Source organism: Mobula birostris, chromosome 2, assembly GCF_030028105.1.
Source record: "Mobula birostris isolate sMobBir1 chromosome 2, sMobBir1.hap1, whole genome shotgun sequence".
Taxonomy (NCBI): Eukaryota; Metazoa; Chordata; class Chondrichthyes; order Myliobatiformes; family Myliobatidae; genus Mobula; species Mobula birostris.
Genome location: NC_092371.1, coordinates 223,478,882 through 223,503,425, shown reverse-complemented (window position 1 = coordinate 223,503,425; position 24,544 = coordinate 223,478,882). Strand labels below are relative to the sequence as shown.

General features: G+C 38.8%; 1 protein-coding gene across 3 annotated transcripts in view; it reads left to right on the top strand.

The window, feature by feature from the left end:
• The first annotated feature begins 1,430 nt into the window (after positions 1-1,430).
• l3mbtl3 (L3MBTL histone methyl-lysine binding protein 3) overlaps positions 1,431-24,544 on the top strand; it is a 152,857-nt gene continuing 129,743 nt past the window's right edge. For all 3 annotated transcript variants that reach the window (XM_072251539.1, XM_072251538.1, XM_072251537.1), the window contains exons 1-4: positions 1,431-1,497; positions 22,392-22,531; positions 22,825-22,936; positions 23,317-23,473. In XM_072251539.1, the coding sequence (XP_072107640.1) occupies positions 22,415-22,531; positions 22,825-22,936; positions 23,317-23,473 (386 nt within the window). In that variant the 5' untranslated portion in view covers positions 1,431-1,497; positions 22,392-22,414. The remainder of the gene's footprint in view (positions 1,498-22,391; positions 22,532-22,824; positions 22,937-23,316; positions 23,474-24,544) is intronic.

The following is a 24,544-nucleotide window of genomic DNA, read 5'->3' as shown; positions in this document are numbered from 1 at the left end:
TACACATACACACATAAACTTAAAGAGTTTAATGGTTATTGGGAAGCTATTTCCTTGGTTTCTCCCACTTCACTTTGACATTCCCAAGTTCTTTCTAGTTGTTTCTGTGCCACTGACTAACCACTAGCTGCTAATATTAATCTCATGTATGAGAGGAAATTCTATGGCTAAATAATATCTAAACTTTGAGTTAGCATCTAACAAGTTACTCTCATTCACTGGATCTGTGGTAGTTTCCCTGCCTCAGTGTTGGAAGAATCTAGTGTGGTCCAGCCTGGACATCCTGGCAAATGGTGACGAAAACACCTGTTCAGTGCGGCAGGTAGATATCCAGTGGTGTATTTGCACCACTAATAGACTTGCTGATGTACGAATTGGTGGGTATCTCTAGTTCTGTTTGTAGAACCAATTCTGAGAATAAAAACATTATTGAAAGCACTTTATTGACTGTTTCCCATTAAGTGGCTCAGGAATCTCAGAGGCAAAACTTGCGTTGAGTCCTTTCCTCAGTTACACCGGAATTATGAAGTTGATTCTTGGAAACTTACCATTCAGTTTATCATGATAGCAGTGATTCATGGTGAAAGATATTTTCTTTATTATTATACCAATTTGCGGTTTAAAAACCATACATTTATTTTAAGAACTTGCAACCTAGTGTGAAAAATTGGCCAACTAATTCTATCTAATTCTTGTAGATTTCTGCTGATTTCAGCACTAGATCAGCCAATATGTTTGGACAGTCACTGATATTGCAGGGAATCCTCAATTACTGAACAATTGATCTACAAATATTCACTAAAATGTAATTTTTAGTTATATACCCTTGACTTATAAACAACAAACAACTCTCCACCACATGAACACATAAAATACTCAAAGCATTTCACCCAGCATTTTCCTTTTATGGAATTTTCCTTAAATCATTTTCTAGGAATTGCTCCTTTAAACTGAGGGATGATTTTATGGCTGATTGCGTGTTCAGTTTTAATTTCCCCACTCGCTTCTTCCTAAAAATCGTAATAACGCCTTAAAAAAACCAAAATACATTGAAGATATGAAATACAGAATACTCAAAATAGCATTCACTCGGCTGCCAGAGAAAGAAATTAGTCTTTCCACCAAAAGCAACTTAACCTAACACACAAGAAATATGCGTCAGAGACATCATTGTCTTCAAATAACTAAACATTAATGCAAGTTCCTTCCTTCAAAAATACATTAAATGAACGTAGTCCAGATCTAGATTTCGTAAATGTCCGTATAAATTCAAACTACTTGCTAGCATATAAAGTTTTAAGTGAAAACAATACAGAAATAATATGCAAATGAGAAATGGAGCGATTGAAAGGCAGACGTTTAGAAGAGAAAGCTCACAGAAGGTGGGTGAGTGGCTGAGTGTCTAGTTTTTTCTCTGCAGTTCCTTGCTAGCAGCTGTCCTGCGCGCGTGCGCATTGCCGACCTGGAAATTTGTCTGCTACTCGTGACAGAATTTGGGTAAGAAACGGTGCAATTTTTAATTTAAAAAAAATAAATTAGAATCAAAGCTCTCTGACAATGGATGGTATTTCTGTGTTTTTCCTTCACCTGGACTGGTGTTTAACTCTACCTCCACCTAACCCCTTTCTCTTTCTTCTTTCCTGACGTTTATCCTAATTGCATTTGCTGTAACTTAAATAAAGTAGTTGCAGAGAACCGAGTGGCCGGGACTGTGTGTCTGCGAGAGCAGTGGAGTACCCCCCAGCAATTAGAAATAAATGATTAATAGTAGAAAAAAATAGGGTAGAGGAGGGAAAACAATGCAAATAGACGAGGAAAAAAGAGAGCGTTGGACTTTTGCTGTTAAATGATGAGTGATGCTATTTGGAACTGAATATTATTCAGATTATTCCAAACATTGAACTCTTCAGTGACACAGACCATTTTGTGGCTCCCGAGCAAAGTGCGAGGATTCCAGTGGAATGGCAGCGAGCTGCCGTTCGATACAATGTTTCTGGCCGACTCCTAGTCTGCTTTTTCATCTCTCTTTCTGTTTCTTTTTTATTGACAAAAAATGCAATAAATTCACGTTTGAATGCAACGTGTCTCCTTTTAGGCCTTTTCATGAATATAGACTCCGCCATTTTGAGAAACTGCCCAAATAAAATACAAGAAGTGTTTGAGGAAGAGAAATCTCAGGGTGGATTCTGCGAGAGAGAGAGAAAAAGAGTGAGAAAAGGAAAAATATGATATAAATATACATTATATTTAAAGGGACAGAATTTGAACTGGTTTATGAGCTTATTTCAGGAAGTCCACGCGATTGTGATGCACATTTAAATTAATAAATTCTCCAGTCGGTTTAAGTTTTTTATTGTTACCGGGAACCTTATTGACAGTGTAAGCATTTAGTTGTAGAAATATGATCTGTGACCTGTTTGAAATCCAAGAAGTAAAATTTCTGTCAAATGTTGGAGGCATCGGATCTGACCTGACAGTAAGAAAGTCCGATGACGATTTATTTAATGTTCAGCTTCATTTATGTATTTACTCAAACGGTTTATAGTAATGTTAGTTGCTACTGGTGATTTGCAGTGAACTGATGTGAATGCGGATAAAAGCTGCGGTGGTCATGTAAATGAAATGTATTTTCTTTTGTATTCATTATTTGAAACTACTGTACATAGTTGAGTGAATTCTGGAAACTTTCAAGTACAAAACATGTTTTTTAAAAGGTGATGCAGAGCGACCTCAAATGGTTTTTGTCTAGAGGTGCAGGAGACGATACTGCACTTGGCTGTCAAGTGTTCTCAAGGCAAAGATAGAATTTAATTGTTCAATTTTAAAGGGACTATACGTGAGCTTATGTTTGCTATTGTTCCCCATTGGTATGTTTTCTCTCTGACCGCCTTTTTCTGCTGACTTGTTTGGGAATCAGTTTCTTAATCAGTGGCTTGCATTAATTTCCTCGCGATTGCATTGCATTGGTCAGATGGCTAGAATAAAGGGTTTAATAAATTTATCTCTAGTGACTTGCTACTTAGGAAATAATTTCTAGCATACTCTTCAGGGTCAACGAAACGCCACTTTAAACATATGTTTTGTGATATCTTATATTTTGTGAATTACAAAGTGAATTTAATTTTCAAGTCAAATTTTTTTTATCATGATCATTCTTGTTGGGTGACAGAAATTTGCACAAGAAGATGCACCAACTACAGTATAATAAAAGTATCATGTTAATATTTTTGAGCAAAGTGAATGAGTGGAACTAATTATTTCAGAATTGCTACTACAAAGAACTGAGAGTACTCTCTGAAAACTGGAGTTCTTCATTCACTTAGACAATAAGATATAGGAGCAGAACTAGGCTACGCAGCCCATCACGTCCACACTGCCATTCAATCATGGCTGATTTTTTTTCCCCTCCCCTCCTCAGCGCCATTCCCCAGCCTTCTCCCCGTAACCTTTGATGCCGTGGCCAATCAAGAACCTATTAATCTCCACCTTAAACACACCCAATGACCTGGCCTCCACAGCTGCTTGTGGTAACAAATTCCACAAATTCACCACCCTCTGACTAAAGAAATTTTGCCACATTTCTATTTCAAATGGACGCCTCTCTGTCCTGAGGCTGTACCCTCTTGTCCTAGACTGCCCCCCTCCACCTCCATGGGAAACATCCTTTTCAAATCTACTCTGTCTAGACCTTCCAACTTTTGAAAGGTTTTAATGAGACCTCCCCCCCCCCCCCCCACCATCCTTCTAAATTCCAGTGAGTACAGGCCCAGAGCCATCAAACGTTTCTCGTATAATAACCCTTTCAGTCCTGGAATCATCCTTGTGAACCTCCGCTGAACCCTTTCCAATGCCAGCACATCTTTTCTTGGATGAGGAGCCCAAAGCTTTTCGTGATACCTCAAGATGAAGCCTCACCAGTGCCTTATAAAGCCTCAGCATCACATCCCTGCTCTTGTATTCCAGACTTCGTGAAATGAATGCTAACATGGCATTTGCTTTCCTCACCACCGACTCTACCTGCAAGTTAACCTTTAGAGTGTTTTCCCAAGTCCCTTTGCATCTCAGATTTTTGGATTTTCTCCCCATTTAGAAAATACTCTGCACATTTGTTTCTACTATCAAACTACATGACCATACATTTTCCAATGTTGTATTTTATTTCCCACTTTCGTGCCCAATCTCCTAATCTGTCCTAGTCCTTCTGAACCCGCCTGTTACCTCAACACTATCTGCCCCTCCACCAATCTTCATCTTATCTGCAAACTTGGCAACAGAGCCATTTATTCCATCATCTAAATCATTGATATACAGCGTAAAAGGAAGCGGTTCCAAAACTGACCCCTGAGAAACACCAGTAGTCACTGGCAGCCAACCAGAAAAGGATCCTTTTATTCCCACTCGCTGCCTCCTACCAATCAGCCAATGCTCTAACCATGCCAGTAACTTTCCTGTAATACCATGGGCTCTTAACTTGGTAAGCAGCCTCATGCGTGGCATCTTGTCAAAGGCCTTCTGAAAATCCAAACATACAATATCCACTGCATCCCCTTTATCTATCCTATTTGTAATCTCCTCAAAGAATTCCAACAGGTTTGTCAGGCAAGAATTCCCATAAGGAAATGATGTTGACTTTGTCCTATTTTGTCCTGCGTCAGCAAGTACTCCATAACCTTATCCTTAATAATTGACCCAATCACTGAGGTCAGGCTAACTGGTCTATAATTTCCTTTCTGCAGCCTCCCTCCTTTCTTAAAGAGTGAAGTGACATTTTCAATTTTCTGGTCCTCTGGAACCATGCCAGAGTCCAATTATTCTGGAAAGATCATTACTAATGCCTCCATAATCTCTAATGCTACCTCTTTCAGAACCCTAGGATGCAATTCATCTGGTCAGGGTGACTTGTGCACCCTTCGGTCTTTTCGGCTTTTTGAGCACCTTCTCCCGTGTATTTGTAACTTCCCTCACACACTTCAACATCTGGCACACTGCTGGTGTCATTTAGTTCATCTGCCATCTCCTTGTCCCCTGTTATTATTTCTCTGGCCTCATTTTCTAGTGGTCCTATATCCACTCTCATCTCTCTTTAATTTTTTTACATACTTGAAAAAACTTTTTCTATCCATCTTGGTATTGTTTGCTAGCTTGCTGTCATATTTCACCTTTTCCCTCCTAATGATTCTTTTAGTTACTTTCTGTAGGTTTTTAAGAACTTTCTAATCCTCTGACTTCCCACTAATGTTTGCTTTGTTGTATCCTCTCTTTTGCTTTTACATTAGCTTTGACTTCCATTGTTAGCCACAGTTATACTATTTTGCTATTTGTGTATTTCTTTGTTTTTGGAATACATCTATCCTGCACGACGAAAGGTCCCGAGTTCGAATCCAGCCGGCTCCCCTGCACGCTTTCCATCCGTGCTGGGTTACGAGCTGGTGATCTCTTTGGAAACTCACCCGGCAGAAGGCAGTGGCAAACCACTGCTGTAACTTGCCTCGTACTTGGTTCCCCACTACGTCAGAGAGGTGTGGAGGGAAATCGTCCGCTAACCGGAGAAACTCTGGATACGACGTACCTTTCCTTTCTTTTCCTATCCTGCACCTTCCTCATTTTCCCCAGAAACTCAATCCATTGCTGCTCTACTGTCATCCCTGCCTGCATCTCCTTCCATTTTACTTTAGCTAACTCCTCTCTCATACCACTGTAATTTCCTTTACTCTACTGAAATGCTGCTACATCAGACTTTAATTTCTTCCTATCAGATTTCAAGTTGAACTCAATCATGTTGCGACCACTGGTTCCTAAGGGATTTTTTAACCTTAAGCTCCCTAATCACCTCTGGTTCATCACGTAACATCCAATCAAGTATAGCTGATCCCCTACTCGGCTCAACAACAAACTACTCTTTAAAAAGCCAATGCTTATAGTGTTATGAGGCTGTTGAGGGGAGATTCACTAGATCAGTATCTATGATCAGGATTTTCCTATCAAAAGTGGCTCATAAAATTTAGATTATATTATTCTGTGATTTTTGAAGGAAGGGTGATCTTATGGAAACAAATAACATCCTAATAGACAAAACAATAGATCCACTAGTGGGAGAGATTTGAACAAGGATAAAAGGGTGGCCGTTTAAAGCAGACAACAGTAGATTTTGTTTTCTCGGGTGATGAATTTCTCTACTTTGGAGTGTTATGGAGGATAAATCATCGGAGTTATTTAAAGAAAAGTTGGATTTAGCTTTTGAAATATCTGAGGGCAATATGGAACTGGCAGGGAAGATGAGTTGGGGCCTGAACTAATCAGTCATCGTTATATTGAATGGTGAGTTTGATATGAGGAGCCTTACCTACTTCTACTCCTATTTTTTAATATATTCTTGTTGCTTTAAAGGATGCATCCTTGGAATTCCATAATATATATCCTCCGTTCTTCTGGGACCGTGTCTAACAAAGGATTGTTTTAAATTTATCCATGAAAGATATATTGCCAACATGAAGTATTGGAGCATTCAAATTTATTCTTGCGTAACTTATTGGAAATGATGTGATTCATATTATTAAATATATGTTGCTGGTCTATAAATAGCTCACAATATTTATTAGATCTAATTGATCATTCTGTGAGGTTGTAGGTCCTAGACATTGTACCATGTTAGTAACAATTACCTAAGTGGTGTTGACATTGGCAAGCTGATTTCTTGGTAGATTAATGTCTAGCGCACTTTGAGCTTCTTCTGTCAAATTGAAGGCTTGCTGTGCATCAAAGCATGGAGTTTATCTTTCTGACACATTTTCAGAAGCTTTTTTTCTTTTATTCCTTTGTCTGGGAGCCTTTCTTTTGTGTATTGATTTGAAGTTGTTGGCAGGGACCATTGGAATAGAATTTGAAATTGGTGGTGCAAAGTATTATTTTCATTTTTTTAAAAAAAAGGTTTCATGAAGTGTTTGAACTGGACTTCTCCAATGGCGTTGTGGGAAATTTGCTGAAAAATGTCAAAGAAAACCTATTCGAATTTTGTTTAAATCCTTATTGGAATATCAAAAGAAAATGGTATATATAACTGTGGTAATTAAGGAATTCAAAAATCAGCTTAATCATGTTGAATAAGCATGATATCAATTAAATGATGTATCAGAAACATGATGCCAGCATGTGGGGAAAATGTATATCATTTGCTTCAGGTTACTATTTTTATAGTAACACAAAATTAGGTTCCTATATCTATTTTATTAGTTTTTAATTGAAAAGTTTTTTTTCAATAGTGAATATTTAACGTTAGTTTTTATAAGAGATACTGTGATATAGTGTCCAGTAATTTGAAGCTTTGTCACATAGTATTAAATTGATCTGCGATCAGACTTATTTGGTGTTTCATAAGTTTATAATGTATTGCAGTTTAGTGTGAAAAGAATATTTTCTATTACTTTTAAAAACTTTTATGTGATGGACAAGGAGGAGCCTGCTGTTCTGCAAATAATTAAATTATATATATTGAAAATGGTTTTGATTGTTCAAATCCACCAGGTTGCAACACATGATCTCTGTATTTCAGAAGTGTAACACGTGTATAATGCTTCTTGTCCTGTCTCCAGAGAGAAATGATTTGGGGTCATTCTTTTAGCTCATTTTTGTGTTATGAGGCGTGGTTTTCTTTTTCATGATTATCTGTGTGAAAATCCATCCTGTGCTGATCCTGAGGTACATAATAATACCAAATCTAACACCATGTCTATCAGTTAGGTATGATGTATGACTGCAAAGGGTCAAAATGTATTTGGAGTGAAATATGGTAATTTGATATAAAATACCCTGATAAGAATAGGAGCATATTGCAGAATTACAAGGGTAATAATTGCTTTTTGTGGAACCGAAAAGCTGATTCAATCTCTCAATCGTAAATTACTCTGATTGTATTCATTAATTTGAGCTGGTTCTCTTAATAGTGGAAAACATTGAAAGAGTGATAAAATAAAACAATTGGTATAGTCTGAATTTGATTTAGTTAAAATATTATTGGGGCATTCTTGCAGAGTGTTATCCACAGGGCGTTATATTGAAATTGTAGTTTGTTGTTACGATAAGCAGAAGCTTACTAAAACTTTAATTTACATTGATGGGGGAGAAGTAGTTGGTGCAAAATAGAAAGTTTGTCAGTGGTTAAATATAGTGACCATGGTAGCATGACACTATTACAGCTTGGGACGTTGGAGTTCAATTCCAGGGTCCTCTGTAGGCACATTAGTCTGTTCTTTCCTGTATGCGCGTGGCTTCCTCCCACAGTTCAAGACGTACTGGTTAGCAGGTTAAGTGGTCACTGTAAGTTGTCCTGTGACTAGATTAAGGTTAAATTGGTGGTTTGCTGGGCAATGCGGCTCAGTTGGCTGCAATGTCCTGTTTAGGGCTCTATCTCGAAATAAATAAAATGTCCTCAATCCTGAAGTGGTCCTAGGTTGCCTGCATACATTAATTAGTTTTGTAATCATTTGGGTGATAGGAATTGTTTTGTCACTTTAGTTGGTGAGTTGTGATAAAACTTGTTGCAATTGATATAATTTCTGGAATTATGTATATAAAATTAACAGAAGTTTAATAGTGCTTTTAGTGAATGCTCTATTGGTTCCTACTTTTTGAGAACCAGTTTTATTGTGAAACTTGTGTATATTGAAAGGTAGCATGTGCATGGCTGAGGAATGAGAAGGTTTCACATCTCTAAAAGGATATGAAAACTACCTGCAACACACATCAAAGTTGCTGGTGAACGCAGCAGGCCAGGCAGCATCCCTAGGAAGAGGCACAGTCGACATTTCGGGCCGAGACCCTTCGTCAGGACTAACTGAAAGAAGAGCTAGTAAGAGATTCTTCTTTCAGTTAGTCCTGACGAAGGCTCTCGGCCCGAAACGTCGACTGTGCCTCTTCCTAGAGATGCTGCCTGGTCTGCTGCGTTCACCAGCAACTTTGATGTGTGTTGCTTGAAATTGCAGCACCTGCAGATTTCCTCGTGTTTGTGATGAAAACTACCTTCTGCATTGGGCCATATGGTTTATGATATTCTTTTACTCTTACTTCCTGCGTTCTTGGTGCATAGTGTTTTCAGAATACAAATTTTTGCACTGTAGATTTTAATTGAGCACAGAGGCATGAAGATAACGTGGCAGTCCAAGATTGCATTTAATAGTGAAGCTGGTAATCAATACTTAGACCCACAACCAAACACTTAATTTTAATCACTTGTATATCCTTATCAGTAACCAAGAGTTATTGAACTAGTTATTTGGAGGCGCAAGTTCAAGTCCTGCCATGAGAGTTTCAATTCCAGATAATGTAATCATCTAGAAATAGATACCTAAAGTGATTAATTGTGGATATGAAGCTAATGAATTGTTTTAAAAATCCATCCGGTTCAATATACTTCCTGTAAGTAATTTGCCACCCTAATATCTGACCTATTGTATAATGCGACACAAATCTAAGGCAAAGTTTTATTAACTACCTCTAAAATTACCTGGTAATCTACTAAGTTGTATCAAACAGTTATTTGAAAGAAATCTACTTTTTAAAAAAAAAAGTACTGGGCAGACCATTTGAAATCTATCTGGGTATTAACAATCACAATGACATAACCTGCCAATTGATCTTGTAATATCATTGCCGTCTTGTAACTTGTTCTACAAGTCATTGTCCCACAGAGCTTCCAAAGGAATGCACAGGCCCTGACAGAGCTTAATGTTGTCAGCACAATATAAAGTTCACGGTCAACCTAATTAAGGTATTCAAGGCTGGATACTACATGCATTCTGTATGCATGACCTAGATTTGTGGTCTGATTGACATTCTCTGCACTGAAATGCTTCTATAAAATGTGATAGTAACATGTTATAGGAAAGATTGTCACTCCATGATTAACAAAGTGAATCAAAGCTCTCCAGTCTTTCTGGATCCTGCCTTAATTGGCAGTGTCCAGTTAACAGGAGAGAAAGGGTCCATGAACTACACCATCACCATCAATGGTAAAGCCTAGCACTTCACTACAGAAGGCAAGGTTGAAGCATCTACAGCTGCCTTCAGCTAGAAGAGCTGTGCAGATGATTCATGCTTGCTGCTTCCAGGTGTTCCCCCATCAGCACAATTTGGATTCACTCTGCATACTAGCAAGAAAATTTGAGAGCAAAATCTGTGGAACAGAGTAAAATAGTAGCTGCAGTCGTAAAGAATTTGGGATCTAGAAAATGCCATGTTTCAGCCTGAGCTCTACCAGTACCCTTACAATGTAGACACATCTGGACAATTTTCCAAACTACCTTGTCACAAGGCAGGACGGATCCAGTTCTTTAGTCTACAATCAATCATCACCACAGTGATGGAGGATGTCATCAACAGTGTAGTTAGGCTCCATTCATCAAAAACCTGTCTATCAATGCTCATATTTTGTTTTGGACTAAAGCATGAATTGCAGACATAAGCTGAGACAGGTACAAAATGTGTCATTTAATCAGACATGGCACCTAATTGTAGTGCAGCTCAGTCTAATGGAAAATCCCCCCTCCTGGTTGCAGTTATGTCTTGCAAGTTGGACAATGATTGTGATTAATAGAGGTCAATCATTTCAGCTCCTGGACATTGTTGCAGAAATTCCTCAAAGCATTATCCTAAGCCTGCCCATTTAAAGTTTTCATCAGTAACTGTCCTGTCAGCAGATCAAAGTTCAGTTCCATTCAGCACCCCTCAGCAAATGAAACCGTCTCATGTGAAAATAAGTAGATCAACAAAACATTCGTGGATCAGCTGATAAGTAACTTTCACTCCTCGAGTGCCCAGAACTTAGAATTTCCAACAAAAGAGCGTGTATGTTCTTTGATATTCAAATGTCATTGCTGGGTCCCCAATATTAAGCTCCTGAATAACTATGTGAATACTGCCTGCAAAAATAGCTTAAAGGCTGAGTATCCTGGAATGAATGTCTTGTCTTCTGCCTTCTCAAAGTTGTTCCAGTATCTACAAAACATAAATCAAGATGAGATAGTATGTACCTAACTGAGAGAGTGCTGCTGCAACGATACTGACACCACCCTTTCAAAGCAGAGATTGGTATTCAAACCATTAACTGCCTCTGGAAGCTGTGCACAGTGGCTGCAATATGTAGTATTTCATTTCAACACAGTACAGCTCCTTTGGCCCATGATGTTGTACTGACCTTTTAACCCATTCCCAAGATCAGTCTAATGCTTCCCTCCTACATAGCCCTCCATTTTTTTTTTTCATCCATGTGTCCATCTCAGACTCTCTTAGATGTCCATTATGTGGCCTCTAACACCACCACCACCCCTGGCAGTGTGCACCATGAACTTGCCACTCTGTGCATATAAAAACTTCCTTTGACATCTTTCCCCCACTGCTCCCTATACTTTCCTCCACTCACCTTAGAATTACGACCTCTTATATCAGTCATTGCTACCTTTTGTGGGGTGGGGGAGGCATTAGCTATCCACTCTGTCTCTTCCTCATAGCATCTTGTTCACCTCTATTGAGTTACCTCTCATCCTCCTTTGCTCCAAAGGGAGAACCCTGAGCTTGCTCAACCTTTCCTTATTTCCAAAATGCATTGTGGGTACTTGCATTCACTAAGACTATTCCAACAATGCACTTATAAACCTACTAATTCTACCAACAAGAAGGATGAGGAAACTGGCAACATACTGCTACTCATTGCTTTAGCATCACTGTGACCAAGTCACTGTAGGGTTGTGGTTAACAAAGTTATGACAGTGCCAGTGGCCTGGGTTCCATTCTACTGCTGTCTGTAAGGAGTTTGTATATTCTCCCTGTTACCACATAAGTTTCTTTCGGGTTCTCTGATTTCCTCGCACACTCCAAAGACGTATGTGTTAGCAGGTTAATTGATCACATGGTTTAATTGGACGGCACAGGTTTGTTGGGCTTGTGTTGAGCTTGACCATAGGGATATAGGGAGTTTGAGGTTTTTTTTTAAAGTGACTTCATCTGAATTGATTTAATTAAATTCCCCCAACCTGGGAACACGATTATTAAATAAGATCCTGAATTTCATCACGTCCCTCGAGGCAGACATCAAAATGCTGTGGTAATCTTCATATCTGGGAGGTAGCCAGGGAACCAACTGTAAGGATGCAAACAATTTCAGCCAATGTTTGGGACACATTTTTGTGCAGGGAAGAACAGACCATAGCCCTGATATTTGTTACAATTTGGTGGATTCCTGAATGTGTATTAGAGCAGCGGTCCCCAACCACCGGCCCGCGGACCGGTACCGGGCTGCAAAGCATGTGCTACCGGGCTGTGAGGAAACGATATGAGTCAACTGCACCTTTCCTCATTCCCTGTCACGCACTGTTGAACTTGAACATAGGGTCGCCAACTGTCCCGTATTTGCCAGGACATCCCGTATATTGGGCTAAATTGGTTTGTGCCACACGGGACTGCCCTTGTCCCGTATTTCCCCCCGCTAAGGTAGAGCGTTCCTATGAAACCTTTCGTGCCGAAATGGCGTAAAGTGCAGAAGCAATTACCATTAATTTATATGGGAAAAATTTTTAAACGTTCCCAGACCCAAAAAATAACCTACCAAATCATGCCAAAGAACACATAAAACCTAAAATAACACTAACATATAGTAAAAGCAGGAATGATATGATAAATACACAGCCTATATATAGTATGTATGTACGGTGTAGTTGGGAAGATTAAGCCAAAATCGATTTGTGGGGGGGAAGTCGGCACGTGCACATGCGCACACAGGTGCCCGTGCAAGGCTTCATGGTCATGGTAGTCTCTCTTGGGGTAAACTCAAGTGTCCCGTATTTGTCCCTTATTTGGGAGTGAGAAAGTTGGCAACCCTCACTATAAAAGACATGTAGAGGTGAGTTTAACCCTACTTGAACCCCCCTTCCCCCCCAGTCAGCCAGTCCGCAAACATAATGTCAATACTGAACTGGTTCGTGGTGCAAAAGAGGTTGGGGACCCCTGCATTAGGGGGTCCAGGAACATCTTCCAGTACTCTATACAGCATCAATTTTAAACAATTTTCTCCCCCGTTTGACAAAACTTACAACATTTGAATATAGTTGCATTACAAATTTTGATTTAACTCATAATAGCAATGTTACTGTAACACATCTGAGATCTAAATTTCTTTAGTAAATAGCAGTGTTGAACCTAATCAGCTACACTTAGTGGCCACTTTATTAGGTACATTTGTACACTTTGTTATTGCGAATATCTGATCAGCCAGTCAAGTGGCATCACATCAGTACATTAAAGCATGTAAACATGGTTAGGAGATTTAGTTGTTCAAACCAAACATCAAAATGGGAAAGAAATGTGCCTAGAAATATAAAAAGCCTACAGCACAACACAGGCCCTTCGGCCCACAAAGCTGTGCCGCACATGTCCATACCTTAGAAATTACCTAGGTTACCTATTTTTCTGAGCTCCATGTCCCTGTCCAGGAGCCTCTTAAACGGCCCTATTGTATCCGCCTCCACCACCGTCGCCGGCAGTCCATTCCACGCATTCACCACTCTCTGCCTTTTTAATAAAACAAACAAACAAACTTACCCCTGACATCTCTTCTGTACCTACTTCCAAGTACCTTAAAACTGTGCCCTCTCGTGTTAGACATTCCAGCCCTGGGAAGAAGCCTCTGACTAGCCACATGATCAATGCCTCTCATCATCTTATACACCTCTATCAGGTCACCTCTCATCCTCCGTTGCTCCAAGGAGAAAAGGCCGAGTTCACTCAACCTATTCTCATAAGGCAGGCTCCCCAATCCAGGCAACATCCTCGTAAATCTCCTCTGTACCCTTTCTATGGTTTCTACATCCTTCCTGCAGTGAGGCAACCAGAATTGAGCACAGTACTCCAAGTGGGGTCTGACCAGGATCCTATATAGCTGCAACATTACCCCTCAGCTCTTAAACTCAATCCCACGATTGATGAAGGCCAATGCACCATATGCCTTCTTAACCACAGAGTCAACCCGAGTAGCAGCTTTGAGTGTCCTATGGACTTGGACCCCAAGATCCTTCTGACCCTCCACACTGCCAAAAGAGTCTTACCATTAATACTATATTCTGCCATCATATTTGACCTACCAAAATGAACCACCTCACACTTATTTGGGTTGAACTCCATCTGCCATTTCTCAACCCAGTTTTGCATCCTATCAATATCCCACTGTAACCTCTGACAGCCCTCCACACTATCCACAATACCTCTAACCTTTGTCATCAGCAAATTTACTAACCCAACCCTCCACTTCCTCATCCAGGCCATTTATAAAAATCATGAAGAGTAGGGGTCCCAGAACAGATCCCTGAGGCACACCGCTGGTCATCGAACCCCATGCAGAATATGACCCGTCTACAACCACTCTTTGCCTTCTGTGAGCAAGCCAGTTCTGGATCTGCAAAGCAATGTCCCCTTGGATCCCATGCCTTCTTACTTTCTCAATAAGCCTTGCATGGGGTACCTTATCAAATGCCTTGCTAAAATCCATATACACTACATCTACTGTCCTACCTTCATCAATGTGTTTAGTCACATCCTCAAAAAAAATTCAATCAGGCTCGTAAGACATGATCCGCCTTGCTGACTATTCCTAGTCATATTATATGTCTCCAAATGTTCATAAATCCTGCCTCTCAGGATCTTTTCCATCAACTTGCCAACCACTGAAGTAAGACTCACTGGTTTATAATTTCCTGCGCTATCTCTACTCCCCTTCTTGAATAAGGGAACAACATCCGCAACCCTCCAATCTTCCGGAATCTCTCCCGTCCCCATTGATGATGCAAAGATCATTGCCAGAGGCTCAGCAATCTCCTTCCTCGCCTCCCACAGCCTGGGGTACATCTCGTCCGATCCCGGTGACTTATCCAATTTGATGCTTTCCAAAAGCTCCAGCACATCCTCTTTCTTAATAACTGCATGCTCAAGCTTTTCAGCCTGCTGCAAGTCATCCTTACAATCGCCAAGATCCTTCTCTGTAGTGAATACTGAAGCAAAGTATTCATTAAGTACCTCTGCTATCTCCTCCGGATCCATACACACTTTTCCACTGTCACACTTGATTGGTCCTATTCTCTCTTGTCTTATTCTCTTACTCTTCACATACTTGTAGAATGCCTTTGGAGTTTTCCTTAATCCTGTCTGCCAAGTGCTTCTCATGGCCCCTTCTGGCTCTCCTAATTTCCTTATTAAGCTCCTTCCTGCTAGCCTTATAATCTTCTAGATCTCTATCAGTACCTAATTTTCTGAACCGCTGGTAAGCTTTTTTTCCTTCTTAACTAGATTTACAACAGCCTTTGTACACCACGGTTCCTGTACCCTACCATCCTTTCCCTGTGTCATTGGAACGCACCATTGCAGAACTTCACACAAATATCCCCGGAACATTTGCCACATTTCTGCCGTTCATTTCCCTAAGAATATTTGTTCCCAATTTATGCTTCCAAGTTCCTGCCTGATATCCTCATATTTCCCCTTACTCCAATTAAATGCTTTCCTAACTTGTCTGTTCCTATCCCTCTCAAATGCTATGATAAAGGAGATAGAATTGTGATCTAAGTAACTTTGATTGTAGAATGATTGTTGGTGCTAGACAGAGTGGTTTTCAGTATCTCAGAAGCTGCTGAACAGCCTGGGATTTTCACACACAAGTCTCTAGAATTTACAGAGAATGGTGCAAACAAAACATCCAGTGAGTGGCAGTTCTGTGGCCGAAAATGCCTTGTCCGAGGAGAGTGGCTAGACCAGTTCAAACTGAAGGGAAGGTGACAGTAGCTCACATAACCATGCATTGCAACAGTGGTGTGCAGAAGAGCTTCTCTGAATGCACAACACATAATTATGTGAGTGTAAGTTTTATAGTAGTGTTTAGAAAAATTCTGGTTTCTGTATTTGTTGTCCATTCTCACGATTAATTTTGTTTTACCTCCAATACGTAAAATCTCAGGGTTTACTGTAGCCATAGATCAACATTAGTTCAGGGCTACTTCCAAGCCCATGACTTAATGGATAAGAAGCAATACACACATTGACTCGACATGAATTTATTTCACCTTTGCCGTGCTAGTAACTTTGATATGATTCCTGATGGTATGCTACCAAAGCACTCATTACAAACATTTTTAGCAGGAACGCAGTTGATGAACACTTTGGGGAAACTAGAGATGAAAATGTGCTTTGGTATTAACTTTACATGAGACATTTTAGTTTCCTTTCCCTTTGGAAACTAAAATTCAGTGTTTCAGCATAGTTTATGGTATTTTTGACATGGTTCAATTTATATTTTTAACAAAAATCTGCTGGATTTTCTTGATTAACCCAATGCATTTCTCTTTTTTTTTCAACATTACGATGCTGACAGTTTTCCCCGTAACTATTCTGCAGCAGCTTGCTTGTCCTTTAGATAGGCATTGGCCATGGGCATCTGTACAGTTTTAAAGGTATTATGAGTTGTAGCCAGGGTCTCTGTTGTCCCTCCTATGACTTGACTGATCAGCCAACAAAACTTAGTATTGGTGACTTAATCAACCGTATCTGAGATAATTTTCCGCAATTCCATCATACGTTTCCTTTTATTTCTGTAGGACAAGTTTTGTGCCCCTCCCCACCATCCCTGATCATCACATGTAAGAATTACTGTCAACTTGTCTAAAATTATTTAACACTATCTTTCCTTCATTAAATGACTTCTTATTTTATTAATCCTGTAAAACTGGTGTGAAGTGTTCTCTTGTAATCATAAAAACTATCACTTTAAGAAAGTGGAATGTAAGAAACAAGAGCAGGTGTACTCTTAAATGTTGGCCAATCTCTGTGTTGAATGACCTACCTAATGAGCTCCCAGTAGAGAGAATTCTGTAGATTTGCAACCTCAAACTGAAGTTGCCTCTCCTCATCTCCTGTATTAAATGGGAGTCCTTTTTCCTTGAAACTGTGCCCTTTAATTGTGTTTGCTTCTACGCAGGGAATTATCCTTCTGGCATCCACCTTGTCAGTCTTCCTCAGAAACTTGTATATTTTTAATAGCTCATCTCTCATTCTAAACGTCAGTGAGCAAAGGACCAATCAGCTCCATTTCTCTTCGTTCACCATTCTGGCTCTGCACTGCTTGCAGTGCAAGCAAATCATCTCTGTTATTATGCAAATCACAGTTGTAGGCAGTACTCTAGGTGTGGTTTTGCCAGCACTCTGTGAAGTTGCACCAAAACTTCCCTGCTTCATAATCCCCTGCATTATACATGGACACTCACCTTCCTGCCATTGGTACTATCTACAGGGCACGGTGCCTCAAGAAGGCAGCATTTATCATCACTGACCCCCACCGTCCGGGCTGTACTATCTTGTGCAGCTGCAATCGGACAGGAGGTATAGAAGTCTGAAGTCTTGCAGCACCAAGTTCAAGAACAGCTACTTCCCTTCAACCATTCAGTTCTTGAATCAGTTGGCAGACACTAATCACTACAGTTTAACAACACTATGAGCACATAAACCATTTTACACTAACATGGCTTTTTCCCCAATGCTAATTGTGTTCCTTGTTAAATAACCTGCATAATTTGTTTTGTGTATGCTTTTTCTTGTGAATGCTGCCTTGCTCTATACGTGTGAACCTGCAAGTTTGTCATTGCGGTTGTGCATACTTATGCTAGAGCGTATGAGTTTAGTGAGATAAACTTAACTTTGTCTTTTGACTAGCAGTTAAATTCAAGACCTTATCTAGGAGTTCAGGTAATAACGACAGAGCTGGTATGACTTTTTCAAAGGAGCATTAAATTCTCCATGTGCATGAACAACACTCAATCCTGAAATCATCTCCATCAAAATTGGCCATTGATGTTTTTGCTAACTGTGAGAACTTATTGCAAATTGACTGTTGTTTTTGAGTGAACAACAGTACCAGCATTTTGGAAACAATGGCTTGATCTGGAAAAGCTACAACATTTCCCAAGATCACTATAAATTCACGTCCTTCTAAGATGAATCTGCCTACCAAGGAAAATGACATGATTGAATTAATATTTATTTTTAAAAATTCTATAAATATTTTATACTTTTTATTATACAAATTATATTATTTAATAAATCGGTTTTTAATCTCGGCTTTAATGTGTGTATGTATATAAAACGAAGTGTTGCTCAAACCTTGTGATTACAATGATGGCATGCATGCTTTTTGTAAGCACTATCATTACTCTGTAGGACCATTGTGTTTGGACAAAGTATATGCTTGGTTAAATACAAAAGTCCAGATTTGATTACTGTGATAAACAAACCCTGAAGAAGACCAGGTTTTCTTTTTGCATCCATAAGTCAGTGTGTTGATTAGATCTGCAAACAACACATTGTTTTGTAATTCCATTCAAATTTCTTTTCATTGCAGGTGTTGGATTCTGATGTTTTAATCCAAGGTTCTTTCAGAAGTCAGGAAAGAGGCACAACATTTGTTGCTTCACAAGAGTTTGATTAAGTGTTAATAAAACAAAGAGAGTTGAAAAAGAACAGTGATAGAGGTCTACTAGTTGAAGAGAAGGGAAGCCAAATGATCTAAGATGGTACTGCTTCATAATGCAGCTCTTTTTATACTAGATAAGGAAAATTCCATTCAAATTTACAGATTAACCAATGAGAGAACTCTTATTTAAATAATGTGTCACCAAAGGAAGCTTCCAGAACTTTCCAAAATTATACCAATATAACCACTAGGGGACACACTGAACTTGCGTATACATACTGTGGCCTCTAGGAAGCGTATTAAACTGTTACCTGTATACAAGAACTACTTAACATACAAGCAGATAATTGTTAAAATGCAAAGAAAATAATGATTCAACAGTGGGTTAATCAATTTAATATGTTGTTAGAAATACTAATGAGCAAATTCTGGTTCTAAAAAGAGCTAATATCATTGATTTACAAAGTTATTCCCTCCATTTCATGATAATTCTTAGATTTTTAAAAATAATACATTTTTTTAAAATATACTTTTCTGTTCTGAGAATTGGGACACAAAATCTGGTTGCCTATTCTGCTCAATTATGCCATTGTTCCTGAAAGTCCCAGCTTTGTTTATAATTGGTTCCACTTTGTGTGTCAGAATTAACAAAAGCAAGGCCAAAAAGGATGCAAAGTTACACTGCCAACTCTCTTTTGAGCTCAGTGACAAGCCATATTGTCAATGGAAAATCTCAACTAGTGAGAAATTGGTTCATGGACTTCATCTTGTCGGCTGATTTTTTTTTCAGAGTGTGTGTTGTATAGATCAATAACACTCAAACAGCTACTGTATTTTAACTAAGTTACCTGATCTAGACTATTTTGGCACTTGGATGAATTCTCATTGGTTGTCGTGGAGGAGAGTATTGACTGTGATTCCTAGTTGCACCCTCATTTACTGAAGTGATCCTAATGGATTGCTGAGTTTTGGTTTAGTTTGATGCTTTACTTTTACATAAGATCTGCTTTTTGAGTAGATGATAAAACTTTCGAGATATGGTAAATGCTATTAAACTCCTGAAATTGAGTGGTAAGCAACACCGCTTGGAAGTTGTGAAGTACATATTTCAATTAGCATTTCATGTGTACCATGCACACATCTACACGTTATGAATACTTCCCCCCCCCCCAAAAAAAAAGCACCAATAACATGACAACAATATTATTCTATCAATGCAACATATATGTCCAGTCTTCGTATGTGAAATTCAAAAATTGAATTAGGTAGATTAGTGAGCCAGTGATAGAACAAGGATTTTTAAAATATTAATAAGCTTTTAGAAGTTAACTTTCAAAAGTGCTTCATTTTATAACATGAACTTTATAGTTTGCTGTTATTTTTTTTTTGTATTTAACCTTTTCCGGAGATGATGTGGATTCACATTCGAAGAAGTAACTTTTTATTTTCTTCCAACAATTTTGATTTACCAGAAACACTCAGTGAATTAATTTTTGTTTTTGATTACTATTTAAGTAGCGTATCATGACTAAAGACTGTATATATTTTGGTGAGAGACTGTCACTTTCCATTCTTTTCAATTTCAAACACATGGCTAATTATTTTTATGGGGAACTGTCAAAGGAAACCTGGGTATTTCAGGGTGCTTTGCCTTGAAAAGTAGTTAAAATAAAAGTAACATTATTTTGGTAGTGGGTGGGGGGTAAGAGCTGACATTATGGCAAGGTAATAGTGTCCTGCCTTCACAAATGTTTCCTTATCCTTCCCCTCCACCCGTATTACAGCACTGGATGACCTAACCCTGAAATGAGTTTTAGTAAGATAATATTCTTTATAATCCTTTTTGCCCACTGGCAAAATGTTTTAAGTCCAAAATTAAACAAATATATGACTAACCTTCTGGGTTTTTTTACTGTAATCCATTTGTACACTTTATGTATTTCTTCGGAGGTGGAGAAAGGGCAACTGGAATGTCCTGTTATGCCAGTTGCTCTCCAGGGTATAAACCTTGCCACAGTGATTGCATGCTAGTATATCTCAAGTGCAGTAGTCCAGGGATGCTGTATTTCAGGAAGGAGACTGTAATAGCCTTGCCTCAAGTTGATCTGTTGCTTTCAATTGGTGACAATGGAGATCACCAATGCCTTTGATTCTGATTTTTATTGGTTAGGATCATTCCAAGCGCCTCTAGCGATATTGCCCACATCCACATGCGTGCATCAGTATGTTATATAATTACCATAACATTTGCGCAGTGAACTTCCTTAGTACTGGAGGATTCCCTCTAGGTCAACGAACTGCAGTGATAACTTACAGCTGCATGGGCATGAAATAGTACGATGTAAGTGATGTGAACATCAGCATCCCGTTAACCTCTATTCCAATAAGAACTGCTCTCTATTTAAGTGGAGCCCAAAGGTGACTGCTTTTGTTGAGTCATTTGAAAGGATAGGAAAACTGGTAGTTAGGAACAAAACACACTTGATCGGCACAATGCAAATTAAAGTGTGCCTCAACAAATGAGTATCAGTACAATTATGTGTATCTAACCCATAGGATGACAAACATCAGTAGGAACACAAAAACAATACAGTCCAGCTGCCATGCCCCCTCCGCCTCTTTACTGATGAATCCCTGTAACCATGAATTGAAAATTTTGTGTTTGAATCTGACATTTCCTTAATCACCTTGGTTTCTTTGTCAGGTTAGCCTGACAAGAAAAGGAGACAATAACTGGCCAAGTTGAAGTTAATTTTATTTTACTGATTTTAATTTTGGCTTCACGAGAAAATCTTTTGGGGCAAGGGGTTTGGTTCTCCCGCCCACAGGCTAGCCTCCATCATCTGGAAATCCTCTTTAATTATTTAATTTTTTAAAAATTCTGTGACGATCCGGGCAGAGCTAGTGTTCATTGTTCATCATCTAGCTGGATTCTTAAACTGCTCCAGTCCTTTCTACGGGTAGTTTCATGATTCTGACATAGAATTATTTCTATCAGTGTAGTCAAGTCTTAACGGGGAACATGGCAGATGGTGATGATTCCACTTCCCTAAAATTCTTGAACTTTTCACCCTCCTCCTTTCCCACCCCCCCCCCCCCCCTCCACCCCACAGCTCTTGGTAGAAACGCTTTGGTAGGTTTGGGTGTATTGCTATCAGAGTTACCTTGGTGAATGATGGAGAGTTTCAATATTTTCAGGTGATGAATCAGTCAAGTGGGTTGCTTTGTTCTGGGAGCTAATGTTAGAGCTGCCATCCAGGCAAATGAAGAGTATTTCATCATAATCTTGACTCGTGTCTAATTGTAGATAATAGCAAGAATTTGACATGACAAGGAATGAGCTGCTTGTGATACCTAGCCTGCGATTGGCTCTCATAGTCGCAGTATTTATGTAGCTAGTCTTTATGAGTCAATGATGATTTCCAGGATATTAATGTTGTGGGGGTTGCTGATGGTAACGCGATTGAATGGCAAGGACAGGTGGTTGACTTCTTGTTGGAGAGGGCAACACTTGGCACTTCTCTTTCAGAAATGAGCATTGGTACCTGATCCATTGTTCTTCTTTGACCCTGGACTCCTGAATATTCCTTCTGATCTTCACACCAGCACCCCACTGGGTGTGGGTAGGAGTTGATGTAGCCTATGCAACTGGCATGGGGTTATAATCTATAGGGTTACTTCTCCAGATATTTTGGCTGGAAATACCAAGATTGCTATGCATACCAGCTTATATATATTTTCTTCTCGAGAAGAATAAAACAATTTGTTTAGAAGGAAGCTTTGTATGATTACAATAGACATTTGATTAAAGATTTTATGGGGGGGGGTGGTGTGATACTTTTTCTATCAGTCCAAATCAGACGTTAAACAAATCTGTTTTGTTCTTCCCTTTGGATAGAGTTCACGACAGTAATTTCTATAATGGAGAAGAGCGTTATGAGTGACTGCTCCCCTGCAACTGGTAGCCAGGATTTTGATGTTTTCAGTGCTATGGATTGGAAAGATGGAATAGCTACACTTCCAGGGAGTGATCTAAAGGTAAAACTAATATTGAAATGTTTTTGACAAGCAGATTGGGAAATAAGATTTTGCTGCAAAACATGTTAAAAGTATTTTACAGGAGTATAACTTTGCAGAACAATTACACAATCTTAAGGTTGATTGATTTTTCTGTTATTTTAATCTCTATTTACTGCTGATATGTATTGAGGATGACTTATCACAAAAGGAAATTATTTGTTGTGTGGTACAAAGCATTTTTCTTGACTCCTAAGAATTTGTGAATGGTATTAGTAATAATGATTGATCCCCTTATTAACCACTGTCTTCAGTTCAGAATAAATGAATTTGGTGCATTGGAGATAATCACAGATGAAACTGAAGTAGATAGGATAAAGAAGGCGACTGCAACAACAACGTGGAGTGTGCCCACTGCACAGGAAGGTCAGTGTCCAATTTTAGGATGGTTTTCATGTTTTCCTTTTCTTTGTGTGTTGTATTTATGTGCAATGATTTTTTTTTAAACTTTTGGGCTATATTCCTAAATTAATAGTATTTCTAATTGCCCTTTTTAAGCAATATATTTTGTTAATCTCAATTTTTAGAGGAACTAAACTAATGGAGTTACTCAACAGAAGTAATAACTTTTTATATTTGGCGCTGAACATGAATACTTACTACCCAGGTGAATTGCAAACTCTATATTTGGTCATAATTTTACCCTTTTGGTTTGAAGGCAGTTGAAAAACATTGATGTGTAGATTATCAAATATGTGACAATATTTTGTTTACAATATTAATCAGCATTGTATTTTGTCATTTAGTTTTATCTAGAAATTCCGTTCCATCAAATATGGAAGAGCCACCCAGTATGGAAGGCATACTTTGCTGTGAGAATTGCGGTCATTATGGGATGACTGAAGAGTTTAATCATGGAAGTAAATTTTGTAGTGAAAAGTGTACGCAGCAGGCAAAGGAGAAGTAAGTTCCCAGCTTTTGGTTTTGCCTTTTCTGTAATTATGATTTTTTAAAAACTTAGTAATCTACTAGGCACAAAATTAGATGGGTTAGGAGGCATATGAATGTGAAATAAATTTGAAAAACAAGAACTCTCGAGTCAAAACAATAGAAAGCCACTGGAGAAATGGGGAAATCTTGGGTGAAAATGGACAAAGTAATTTTGAGGGAGACAAGAAAATAATCCCTACTGTTTTATGCAAGAGTCAAGAACTCCTACAAAAAACATGTTGGGTCACTATTAGAACACCAGATATAATCTTGAACATTAAGCCATGGGGCTGCGATTTATCAGGTTTTGTTTCGAACTGAAGTTGCATTGATATTTAGACCAATTTCTGTACCCATCTTGCACCTGGGGACTCAGACCGAAGTTTCAAGTGGAACTCATTTTGATGTCCTGGCTTATAGCTGTTAAAATTAGCATGTGGCCTGTGAAGGCACATAGAAATTCCGGCAGCCCTCTAAAGAAGCATGTATCATAAACATTTTTATTCAAAATAAGAGGCTTGGAATTTGAAGGTGAGTGTCAGACTGCTTTTGTTATTTTTAAAATGATCATTTAAATTATTTTTGGCCTGTCAACAGCACTTTCATTTTTGCACAAACATACTCATTTCGGTGAAGATGGATGGCTACTAGAGAACAGACGGTTAAATGACATTGAAAAGAGAGCTTTGTTATGCCTGGATCAAGATGGAACTTGTTTTAATTTTTACTGTTTAATACACTCTAGACTTCTGCACAGTGCCAAAGGAGGTTTTAATAATTTAAAAAAATAATCTAATAATTTTTCCAATGCTCTCTGATAATAGATTGACTATGCCATCCATTTCTTCTAAAAGCCACACTTCTGTTCACTCATGGATAGTGTAGAAGATTGTTGTAGACTAAAACGGGATATTGATAGGATGCAGAGTTGGATTGAGAAGTGGTAAATGAAGTTCAATTGGTACATTGTGAAGTGTTACACTTTGGAAGGTTGAACTTGAAGGCAGAATGCAAGGTTAATGGTGGGACTCTTAGCAGTGTGGA